General features: G+C 43.7%; 1 protein-coding gene across 2 annotated transcripts in view; it reads left to right on the top strand.

Moving 5' to 3' along the window:
- The first annotated feature begins 747 nt into the window (after positions 1 to 747).
- Positions 748 to 12,556, top strand: part of tspearb (thrombospondin-type laminin G domain and EAR repeats b) — a 50,552-nt gene continuing 38,743 nt past the window's right edge. Inside the window, exons 1-3 of one of the 2 annotated variants that reach the window (XM_036959510.1) lie at positions 748 to 916; positions 2,328 to 3,595; positions 11,801 to 12,024. In XM_036959510.1, the coding sequence (XP_036815405.1) occupies positions 3,472 to 3,595; positions 11,801 to 12,024 (348 nt within the window). In that variant the 5' untranslated portion in view covers positions 748 to 916; positions 2,328 to 3,471. Of the gene's footprint in view, positions 917 to 2,148; positions 3,596 to 11,800; positions 12,025 to 12,556 lie in introns of those variants that run through there. The other variant, XM_036959511.1, reaches the window with a different exon arrangement.

Below are 12,556 nucleotides of genomic sequence, written 5' to 3'. Positions count from 1 at the left end.
TGGGGGGCTCCAGTGTTGAGGATCAGCGTGGCAGATGTGTTGTTACCTACCCTCACCACCTGGGGGCGGCCCGTCAAGAAGTCCAGGATCCAGTTGCAAAGGGATGTGTTTAGTCCCAGGGTCCTTAGCATAGTGATAAGCTTTGAGGGCACTATGGTGTAGAACGCTGAGCTGTAGTCAATGAATAGCATTCTCACGTAGGTCTTCCTTTTGTCCAGGGTGGGAAAGGGCAGTGTTGAGTGCAATATAGATTGCATCATCTGTGGATCTGTTTGGGCGGTATGCAAATTGGAGTGGGTCTAGGGTTTCTGGGATAATGGTGTTGATGTGAGCCATGACCAGCCTTTCAAAGCATTTCATGGCTACAGACGTGAATGCTACGGGTCGGTAGTCATTCAGGCAGGTTGCCTTCGTGTTCTTGGGCACAGTACTAGGGTGGTCTGCTTAAAACATGTTGGTATTACAGACTCCGACAGGGAGACGTTGAAAATGTCAGTGAAGACACCTGCCAGTTGGTCAGCGTATGCCCGGAGCACACGTCTTGGTAATCCGTCTGGCCCCGCAGCCTTGTGAATGTTGACCTGTTTAAAGGTCTTACTCACGTTGGCTACGGAGAGCGTGATCACATAGTCGTCCGGAACAGCTGATGCTCTCATGCATGCCTCAGTGTTGCTTGCCTCGAAGCAAGCATGGAAGTGAGGTTAATTGCCTTGTTCAGGGGCAGAATGATAGATTTTTACCTTGTCAGCTCGAGGATTCGATCCAGCAACCTTTCGGTTACTGGCCCAATGCTCTAACCACTCTAGGCTACCTGCCACCCAAATCTCACTGTTCATCTGGCCAGAAGGACGGGACTCCACCCTTCACCAGTCCACTAGGTTCGGCTCTTTAAAGGCGGCCCACTATAGATAAAGAGGTAATTCTGTATACCGCCTGTGATACGTTTAATGCTTTAATTATGACCTGGTTGAATGCAGCTTTGTTTGTGATGTGTAAGTAGATTTATACCCTTTTCATGGGATGATTGAACGATGATGGAACGGTTGAATGACTAAACGACAGCCTCAGATCAATTAGCGAACCTGACTGTGAAGGTTAGTCTTCATGCTGTCACGTTTTCAATTGTTACTAAAAACGAATAGACTGGTCACATAAAACAGCGGTGTCTGACAGCAGAGGCTGAAACCTTAACTAAACGTATTGCATTGTAATGTAAAAAGAGTGGCATCGTGTGTGTGTGTGTGTGTGTGTGTGTGTGTGTGTGTGTGTGTGTGTGTGTGTGTGTGTGTGTGTGTGTGTGTGAGTGAGACAGTTCAGTAACACAGGTGATCGTGTGGGTTTCCGGCAGGTGTCAGATTATCAGAGAGATGAAAGTATCAGAAGTTCCACTATCCCGATGCAGATTAAAACTGTCTCTGATAACTCTGTGAGAATCGCTCCTCGTATCTCTCTGGCCCACTGGCAGTCGGGTAGATACACAGATAGATTCATGCAGGGATATCTAGCTATATTTGGACAGTATCTAAGTAGCAAATGTATTTCAACATGAGTTATGAAACACTTTAGACTACGGTGAGTTAGAGTGGGTTGAGCCTGAGGTGGTGTGTGTGTGTGTGTGTGTGTGTGCATGCGTGTGTGTGTATGCATGCGTGTGTGTGTGTTTTGGCGTGTGTGCCCAAGGTGGTGTGTGTGTTTAAAAAGGTGTCCCTTCAGATGAGTGGAGGGTTCACAGTGAGGACAGACCTCTAGAGAGGACTCACAAACAGTACAACCCCACTCAACCCATCCCTCCAGCCCCCTCACAGCCCCCTCCAGCCCCCTCACAGCCCCCTCCGCTCCCTCACAGCCCCATCACAGCCCCCTCCAGCCCCCTACAGCCCCCTCCAGCCCCCTCACAGCCCCTTCACAGCCCCCTCACAGCCCCTTCCAGCCCCCTCACAGCCCCCCCTCCAGCCCCCTCCAGCGCCCTCACAGCCCCCTCCAGCCCCCTCCAGCGCCCTCACAGCCCCCTCCAGCCCCCTCTAGCCCCCTCCAGCCCCCTCCAGCCACCTCACAGTCCCCTCCAGCCCCCACCAGCCCCCTCCAGCCCCCTCACAGCCCCCTCACAGCCCCCTCCAGCCCCCTCACAGCCCCCTCCAGCCCCTTCACAGCCCCCTCCAGCCACCTCACAGCCCCTTCTCTGCTGGGGAATTCCTCTCCTCCCGACTTAGCTGCACACCTGAGAGAGAGAGAGATGGTTCCCTCTGAAACTCAACCTCCCTTCCTAACTCTCTCTCTCTCTCTCTCTCTCTCTCTCTCTCTCTCTGTCTCTCTCTCTCTCTCTCCAGCTGCAACCCCTCCTCCCAGCAGCTGACTGTATTCTCATTTAAATGTCTGTAGAGGGACACCTCTCTCCTCTCCACAGCACTCCCAGGTGAAGTCTGTCTCTGTCATACACTCTGACAGGGCACAGAGGATAGAACAGAGAGGATAGAACAGAGAGGATAGAACAGAGAGGATAGAACAGAGAGTATAGAACACAGAGGATAGAACACAGAGGATAGAACACAGAGGAGAGGACTGTTTTGTGACACCTTTTCCCCGTCATTATTGACTAACTATAGACATTTAAAATGCTTGGAATATTTTACCCAGTAGGCTCAGGGATGGCTATTATTTCCTGGAAAAAGAGTTTTCTCATTTTGGAATGACATTTTGTTAGATTATGATTTTTTTTTTATGACATAAAAATCTAATTCAACTGGATCAACTTGGTACTGTATATGTGAGGACCCGAATGGACCGGACCGGACCATTGGTACTACAACTGAAGTAGTACTGCTGGGGTGGACTGCTGCTACTGTTGAGGACAAGGAGGCTGAGGAAGCTGCTGTAAGCCAGGGAGACTTCCTTGGACCTGTGACCTGGGGGTGATAGGAAGCTGCCCTAAGGAAGACTTGCACCTGGGGGTGATAGGAAGCTGCCCTAAGGAAGACTTGCACCTGGGGGTGATAGGAAGCTGCCCTAAGGAAGACTTGGACCTGGGGGTGATAGAAAGCTGCCCTAAGGAAGACTTGCACCTGGGGGTGATAGGAAGCTGCCCTAAGGAAGACTTGCACCTGGGGGTGATAGGAAGCTGCCCTAAGGAAGACTTGGACCTGGGGGTGATAGGAAGCTGCCCTAAGGAAGACTTGCACCTGGGGGTAATAGGAAGCTGCCCTAAGGAAGACTTGCACCTGGGGGTAATAGGAAGCTGCCCTAAGGAAGACTTGGACCTGGGGGTGATAGGAAGCTGCCCTAAGGAAGACTTGCACCTGGGGGTGATAGGAAGCTACCCTAAGGAAGACTTGCACCTGGGGGTAATAGGAAGCTGCCCTAAGGAAGACTTGCACCTGGGGGTAATAGGAAGCTGCCCTAAGGAAGTCCTGGACTAAGGGACCTGGGGGGGACATGAGGGTCAGTTTGGATCAGGATCATCCAGGCCCCCTGTGAATGGGGAGAGAGAGGGAGAGAGAAGGAGCCCTGATGTCTGTACTGCTGCTTCTGGCCTGTATGTCTCTCCTCTGCTCTGGGACGGCTGGGGGACAGGCAGCTGGAGGATGGAGACCATGCACAGGTACGTCAGAATAATCACTACACATTTACTCACTAAAAGGTATGAATAATATGCTGAGTAAGAAGAAGAAGAATTATGAGATCATTATATTCAGCAAATATCTAAAATATAGAAGTTAGTGCATTTTGTTTCAAACACACTTATAAACAACAAGAGTGGCTTAATGTTTCAGGCACAGCGATTCTGTCAGAAGAGTAAAACCACGATGTCAGTCTTCTCTAAGCTCACGTACTGTAGCTGCTAATTGTAAAATTGGGCTTCAACAAGTCAGAACGTGCACTTCTCCTGTAAAGCGTCTAAGATTCTACCCGCTGGTCTCTAATGATAATAAACCTCTGTTAGATTCTACCTGCTGGTTTCTAATGATAATAAACCTCTGTTAGATTCCACCCGCTGGTCTCTAATGATAATAAACCTCTGTTAGATTCTACCTGCTGGTTTCTAATGATAATAAACCTCTGTTAGATTCTACCCACTGGTCTCTAATGATAATAAACCTCTGTTAGATTCTACCCGCTGGTCTCTAATGATAATGAACCTCTGTTAGATTCTACCTGCTGGTTTCTAATGATAATAAACCTCTGTTAGATTCTACCCGCTGGTCTCTAATGATAATAAACCTCTGTTAGATTCTACCCACTGGTCTCTAATGATAATAAACCTCTGTTAGATTCTACCCGCTGGTCTCTAATGATAATAAACCTCTGTTAGATTCTACCCGCTGGTCTCTAATGATAATAAACCTCTGTTAGATTCTACCCGCTGGTCTCTAATGATAATAAACCTCTGTTAGATTCTACCCGCTGGTCTCTAATGATAATAAACCTCTGTTAGATTCTACCCGCTGGTCTCTAATGATAATAAACCTCTGTTAGATTCTACCTGCTGGTCTCTAATGATAATAAACCTCTGTTAGATTCTACCCGCTGGTCTCTAATGATAATCAACCTCTGAATAATACCTGTGGCATAACAGAGGTGAGTGATTATTTTTATCCGAGGAGTGTTCTCGATCTTCAGAAACAGAGACTCCAGTACAGCTAGCATTATAAAATGACCTTTAAAGGCAAGTTGAGATAGAACTGTATCACTTAAGATAAGAGTTGATTTAATGACAGTCGGCTACTGGTGTAACAATGCTACTGGTAGATTCTCCAGTTATATGAAGATCATGACAGGAAACAGAAAGCCCTGCAGAGTTTCTTATCACCAGGATTTCCTCAGTCAGTAGCCCACAGACCACAGCTTTAAGGTTTGTAAGATAACTCCGCATAGACAAGCCTATAGTGTGTCTGGGTTATTGTGAACAGGGTACTGCATAGTTGTTGGATGCTCAATATAATCAGGCTATGATCCCCCCCCCCACCTCCCCCCCATAAAGCTTCCTCAGATCACGTGGCTCTGATTAGATTGTCAGCCAGGTACTGCTATCTATCGTCGCGGTAACCACCCTGTTCTTTCTTCTGGTTGCTACCTTGGCATTGGGCACCGGTAACTTACAATAACAATGATATCGATTTGAAGATTTACCTTTTAGTTGAAACATGTTCTGTTAAAATGTGTACACTATGCTTTGCTCGTGTCATAGACACATACACTCCATGGCAAGTTTATTCGGTGCATGGATTTTACAAGGTGTGGCGTTCACACGTTCCTCAATTGGAATCAAGGGACCGAACGTGTGCCAGGAAAACCAGCCTGTACCGATGACACCAGGCAGGACGGGGCCATGACATGCAGTAATTGAAAATTCTATACATAAACAAGGAAATGGAGGATAGAAACGGTACACTAGGATTTACAGGACATGTTTCCAACGGGGCAGTTAAGCCGAACCAGCCGACATCATTCTAGTGACGCCAAATCCTGACTATGCCATCGGCATGATGCAACAGGGACCGGGATTCGTCAGACCAGGCAATGTTTTTTCCACTCCTCAGTTGTCCAGTGTTGGTGATGGTGTTGACCACTGAAGACACTTCGTCTTGTTTTTAGCTGATAGGAGTTGAACCCGGTGTGGTCGTCTGCTGCAATAACCCATCCGTGACGAGGACTGTTGAGTTGTGTGTTCCCGAGATATCGTTCTGCACACCACTGTTGTACTGCGCCGGTATTTTGCCTGTTTGTAGTTGCACAATTGTTGCTATTCTCCTTGGACCTCTCATCAACGAGCTGTTTTCACCCACAGGAATGCCGTTGACAGGATGTTTGTGGTTTGTGGCACCGTTCTCGGGAAGACACAAGACACCGTTGTGCGTGAAAAGCCCCCAGGAGGCCGAACGTTTCTGAGATATTGGAACTGGCACACCTGGCACCGACGAGATCATACTAAACTGAAAGCGTTTTTTACCATTCTAACGTCTCACTGTCTGTAGGAGCGAATCGTTGTCATGAATGGGGTGAGTTCATTTTGAGAGTTAATTTCTAGGGGATAGACACGTATCCGGTTGTCTGATAATTTCTCTGTCTGTGCTGTCAGTGTGTCTGTACTGTCAGTGTATCTGTGCTATCAGTGTGTCTGTGCTGTCAGTGTGTCTGCACTGTCAGTGTGTCTGCGCTGTCAGTGTGTCTGCGTTGTCAGTGTGTCTGCGCTGTCAGTGTGTCTGCGCTGTCAGTGTGTCTGCACTGTCAGTGTGTCTGCACTGTCAGTGTGTCTGTCCTGTCAGTGTGTCTGCGTTGTCAGTGTGTCTGCGCTGTCAGTGTGTCTGCGCTGTCAGTGTGTCTGCACTGTCAGTGTGTCTGCGCTGTCAGTGTGCCTGCACTGTCAGTGTGTATGTACTGTCAGTGTGTCTGTGCTGTCAGTGTGTCTGTACTATCAGTGTGTCTGTGCTGTCAGTGTGTCTGTACTGTCAGTGTGTCTGTGCTGTCAGTGTGTCTGCGCTGTCAGTGTGTCTGCGCTGTCAGTGTGTCTGTACTGTCAGTGTGTCTGTACTGTCAGTGTGTCTGTGCTGTGCAGACTGTGCTGTGCAGACCAGAGAGCGATAGATATAGTTGTTTTATCTCTATGGTGCAGACTGGCTGAAATGTGATGAGGGTTCATTGTGGTCATGGCGTTTAGAGGTGGCAGGCTGACATCATACCTTGCCAGGGAGGGAATTCTCACTCCACCTAGTTCCCACCGCTCATACTGCACGCACACTGGGATGTCCATAGCTCCGAGCCATTCTGTTCTCCAGCAGAGGCTTTAGAGGTGAGACAGTAAGATATTCCTCTAGCTGGTAATGAGACAGTAAGATACTCCTCTAGCTGGTAATGAGACAGTAAGATACTCCTCTAGCTGGTAATGAGACAGTAAGATACTCCTCTAGCTGGTAATGAGACAGTAAAATACTCCTCTAGTTGGTAATGATAGATACTCCTCTAGCTGGTATTGATAGATACTCCTCTAGTTGGTAATGATAGATACTCCTCTAGCTGGTAATGATAGATACTCCTCTAGCTGGTAATGATAGATACTCCTCTAGTTGGTAATGATAGATACTCCTCTAGTTGGTAATGATAGATACTCCTCTAGTTGGTAATGATAGATACTCCTCCAGCTGGTAATGATAGATACTCCTCTAGCTGGTAATGATAGATACTCCTCTAGCTGGTAATGATACATACTCCTCTAGTTGGTAATGATAGATACTCCTCTAGCTGGTAATGATAGATACTCCTCTAGTTGGTAATGATAGATACTCCTCTAGCTGGTAATGCTAGATACTCCTCTAGTTGGTAATGATAGATACTCCTCTAGTTGGTAATGATAGATACTCATCTAGCTGGTAATGAGACAGTAAAATACTCCTCTAGCTGGTAATGATAGATACTCCTCTAGTTGGTAATCATGATACTCCTCTAGTTGGTATTAATAGATACTCCTCTAGCTGGTATTGATAGCTACTCCTCTAGTTGGTAATGATAGATACTCCTCTAGTTGGTAATGATAGATACTCCTCTAGTTGGTAATGATAGATACTCCTCTAGTTGGTAATGATAGATACTCCTCTAGTTGGTAATGATAGATACTCATCTAGCTGGTAATGAGACAGTAAAATACTCCTCTAGCTGGTAATGATAGATACTCCTCTAGTTGGTAATGATAGATACTCCTCTAGTTGGTATTGATAGATACTCCTCTAGTTGGTATTGATAGCTACTCCTCTAGCTGGTATTGATAGCTACTCCTCTAGTTGGTAATGATAGATACTCCTCTAGTTGGTAATGATAGATACTCCTCTAGTTGGTAATGATAGATACTCCTCTAGTTGGTAATGATAGATACTCCTCTAGTTGGTAATGATAGATACTCCTCTAGTTGGTAATGATAGATACTCCCCTAGCTGGTATTGATAGCTACTCCTCTAGTTGGTAATGATAGATACTCCTCTAGTTGGTATTGATAGATACTCCTCTAGTTGGTATTGATAGATACTCCTCTAGTTGGTAATGATAGATACTCCCCTAGTTGGTATTGATAGATACTCCTCTACTTGGTATTGATAGACACTCCTCTAGTTGGTAATGATAGATACTCCTCTAGTTGGTAATGATAGATACTCATCTAGCTGGTAATGAGACAGTAAAATACTCCTCTAGTTGGTATTGATAGATACTCCTCTAGCTGGTAATGATAGATACTCTAGTTGGTAATGATAGATACTCCTCTAGTTGGTAATGATAGATACTCCTCTAGCTGGTAATGATAGATACTCCTCTAGCTGGTAATGATAGATACTCCTATAGCTGGTATTGATAGATACTCCTCTAGCTGGTAATGATAGATACTCCTCTAGTTGGAATTGATAGATACTCCTCTAGCTGGTATTTATGGATACTACTCTAGCTGGTGATGAGACAGTAAAATACTCCTCTAGTTGGTATTGATAGATACTCCTCTAGCTGGTAATGATAGATACTCTAGTTGGTAATGATAGATACTCCTCTAGTTGGTAATGATAGATACTCCTCTAGCTGGTAATGATAGATACTCCTCTAGCTGGTAATGATAGATACTCCTATAGTTGGTAATGATAGATACTCCTCTAGTTGGTAATGATAGATACTCCTCTAGTTGGTAATGATAGATACTCCTCTAGTTGGTATTTATAGATACTCCTCTAGTTGGAATTGATAGATACTCCTCTAGTTGGTAATGATAGATACTCCTCTAGTTGGTAATGATAGATACTCCTCTAGTTGGTAATGATAGATGCTCCTCTAGTTGGTATTGATAAATACACCTCTGGCTGGTATTGATAGATACTCCTCTAGTTGGTAATGATAGATACTCCTCTAGTTGGTAATGATAGATACTCCTCTAGCTGGTAATGAGACATTAAAATACTCCTCTAGCTGGTAATGATAGATACTCCTCTAGTTGGTAATGATATATACTCCTCTAGTTGGTAATGATAGATACTCCTCTAGCTGGTAATGATAGATACTCCTCTAGTTGGTAATGATAGCTACTCCTCTAGCTGGTAATGATAGATACTCCTCTAGCTGGTAATGATAGATACTCCTCTAGTTGGTAATGATAGCTACTCCTCTAGCTGGTAATGATAGATACTCCTCTAGCTGGTAATGATAGATACTTCTCTAGTTGGTATTGATATATACTCCTCTAGCTGGTAATGAGACAATAAGATATTCCTCTAGTTGGTAATGATAGATACTCCTCTAGCTGGTAATGATAGATACTCCTCTAGTTGGTATTGATAGATACTCCTCTAGTTGGTAATGATAGCTACTCCTCTAGTTGGTAATGATAGATACTCCTCTAGTTGGTATTGATAGATACTCCTCTAGTTGGTAATGATAGATACTCCTCTAGTTGGTAATGATAGATACTCCTCTAGTTGGTTTTGATAGATACTCCTCTAGTTGGTATTGATAGATACTCCTCTAGCTGGTAATGATAGATACTCCTCTAGCTGGTAATGGTAGATACTCCTCTAGCTGGTAATGGTTGATACTCCTCTAGTTGGTATTGGTAGATACTCCTCTAGTTGGTAATGAGACAGTAAAATACTCCTCTAGCTGGTAATGATAGATACTCCTCTAGCTGGTAATGATAGATACTCCTCTAGCTGGTAATGATAGATACTCCTCTAGCTGGTAATCATAGATACTCCTCTAGTTGGTATTGATAGATACTCCTCTAGCTGGTATTGGTAGATCCTCCTCTAGTTGGTATTGGTAGATACTCCTCTAGTTGGTAATGAGACAGTAAAATACTCCTCTAGCTGGTAATGATAGATACTCCTCTAGCTGGTAATGATAGATACTCCTCTAGCTGGTAATGATAGATACTCCTCTAGCTGGTAATCATAGATACTCCTCTAGCTGCTATTGATAGATACTCCTCTAGTTGGTATTGATAGATACTCCTCTAGTTGGTAATGATAGATACTCCTCTAGTTGGTAATGATAGATACTCCTCTAGTTGGTATTGATAGATACTCCTCTAGCTGGTATTGATAGCTACTCCTCTAGTTGGTAATGATAGATACTCCTCTAGTTGGTAATGATAGATACTCCTCTAGTTGGTATTGATAGATACTCCTCTAGTTGGTAATGATAGATACTCCTCTAGTTGGTATTGATAGATACTCCTCTAGTTTGTAATGATAGATACTCCTCTAGTTGGTAATGATAGATACTCCTCTAGTTGGTATTGATAGATACTCCTCTAGTTGGTAATGATAGATACTCCTCTAGCTGGTAATGATAGAAACTCCTCTAGCTGGTAATGATAGATACTCCTCTAGCTGGTAATCATAGATACTCCTCTAGTTGGTAATGGTAGATACTCCTCTAGTTGGTATTGGTAGATACTCCTCTAGTTGGTAATGAGACAGTAAAATACTCCTCTAGCTGGTAATGGTACATACTCCTCTAGTTGGTATTGGTAGATACTCCTCTAGTTGGTATTGGTAGATACTCCTCTAGTTGGTATTGGTAGATCCTCCTCTAGTTGGTATTGAGCCTCGGATGAAAGCAGAATGTGGATATTTTTTAAGTGTTATATATACTGTGTAGGTATTCAGGACAGAATGGGGAGGTTGTTGAGCTGATAAAAGAGCTGAATTATTTTGACAGGGTTGTCTGGCTTCTCAAAAATATCTGTTGTGTTGAGTATCTTTCTCTTTGAAATCTGATCCATTGTGTTCTTTCACTCTTTCACTCTCTTTCTCTCTCTCTCTCTTTGTTTCTCTCTCTCTATTTCTCTCTTTGTTTCTCTCTCTCTATTTCTCTCTTTGTTTCTCTCTCAATTTCTCTCTTTGTTTCCTTCACAATTTCTCTCTTTGTTTCTCTCTCAATTTCTCTCTTTGTTTCTCTCTCTCTATTTTTATCTTTGTTTCTCTCTCAATTTCTCTCTTTGTTTATCTCTCTCTATTTTTCTCTTTGTTTCTCTCTCTCTATTTCTCTCTCTCTGTTTCTCTCTCTGTTTCTCTCTCACACTCTCTCTATTTCTCTCTCTCTATTTCTCTCTCTCTGTTTCTCTCTCTCTATTTCTCTCTCTGTTTCTCTCTCTCTGTTTCTCTCTCACACTCTCTCTCTATTTCTCTCTATTTCTCTCTCTCTGTTTCTCTCTCCGTCTCTCTGTGTGTCTCTCTCTCTCTCTCTCTCTCTCTCTCTCTCTGTTTCTATCTCTCTTTCCCTCTCTCTGTTTCTATCTCTCTTTCCCTTTCTCTCTCTCTCTCTGTTTCTCTCTCTCTCTGTCTCTCTCTGTCTCTCTCTGTCTCTCTCTTTCTTTCTCTCTCTCTCTCTCTCTCTCTCTCTCTCTCTCTCTCTCTCTCTCTCTCTCTCTCTCTCTCGCTCTCCCTCTCTCCCTCTCTCCCTCTCTCCCTCTCTCCCTCTCTCCCTCTCTCCCTCCCTCCCTCCCTCCCTCTCTAATGATTCCTCCTTTGGCTCTCTGAGGTAAAACAAAACCTGAACCCTGGCTCCTCTCCACATAAACAATACTCTGGGCTATATAATTGCGGTCACTTCAACTTCACTTATTTAAAACCAAAGTTTGCCTCTCTTCCTTATCTCTGACATGAGTGTTTGTGTTGGTAGATTATCTTCGTAGATTCTCTGATTTGCCCCTGTCCATCCCATCTCTTTATGGGCTGATACAACACTTATACAATCTATATCTAATCTGTATCCCTTTAGAGATAACAATCTATATCTAACCTGTATCTTTCCTTCCTCCCTCCCTCCCTCCCTGTAGATCTGTTACCTTTGGACTTCCTGTCGCGGGTCTTACCACCTGGCGGGGAGCCCCCCCTGCCTGAAGTGCACATGGTCCAGTCCAGGGGGGCCCGGGGCCTGCAGCTAGCCGGCTCTCAGGAGGCCCTCAGCTTCCCCGCTTCGCAGCTCTTCACCAACTGTGACCACTTCCCTTCTGAGTTCTCCTTCGTGGTCACGCTCAAGATCCCACGCCTTGCCAACAAGGTGAGGAAGAGGAAGACAACATGACGACAGAAACCACGACGACAGAAACCAGTTCTAATATAGTTCTAATATAGTTCTAAAATAGTTCTAATATAGTTCTAAAATAGTTCTAATATAGTTCTAAAATAGTTCTAATGTAGTTCTAAAATAGTTCTAAAATAGTTCTAATATAGTTCTAAAATAGTTCTAAAATAGTTCTAATATAGTTCTAAAATAGTTCTAAAATAGTTCTAATATAGTTCTAAAATAGTTCTAATATAGTTCTAAAATAGTTCTAATATAGTTCTAATATAGTTCTAATAGAGTTCTAATGTAGTTCTAAAATAGTTCTAATATAGTTCTAAAATAGTTCTAATATAGTTCTAAAATAGTTCTAATATAGTTCTAATATAGTTCTAATATAGTTCTAATATAGTTCTAAAATAGTTCTAAAATAGTTCTAAAATAGTTCTAATATAGTTCTAATATAGTTCTAATATAGTTCTAATATAGTTCTAATATAGTTCTAATATAGTTCTAAAATAGTTCTAAT

This window comes from Oncorhynchus mykiss, chromosome 22 (genome assembly GCF_013265735.2).
Source record: "Oncorhynchus mykiss isolate Arlee chromosome 22, USDA_OmykA_1.1, whole genome shotgun sequence".
Taxonomy (NCBI): domain Eukaryota; kingdom Metazoa; phylum Chordata; class Actinopteri; order Salmoniformes; family Salmonidae; genus Oncorhynchus; species Oncorhynchus mykiss.
The sequence above is the reverse complement of the archived record's forward strand: the minus strand, read 5'-3'. Positions and strand labels throughout refer to the sequence as shown.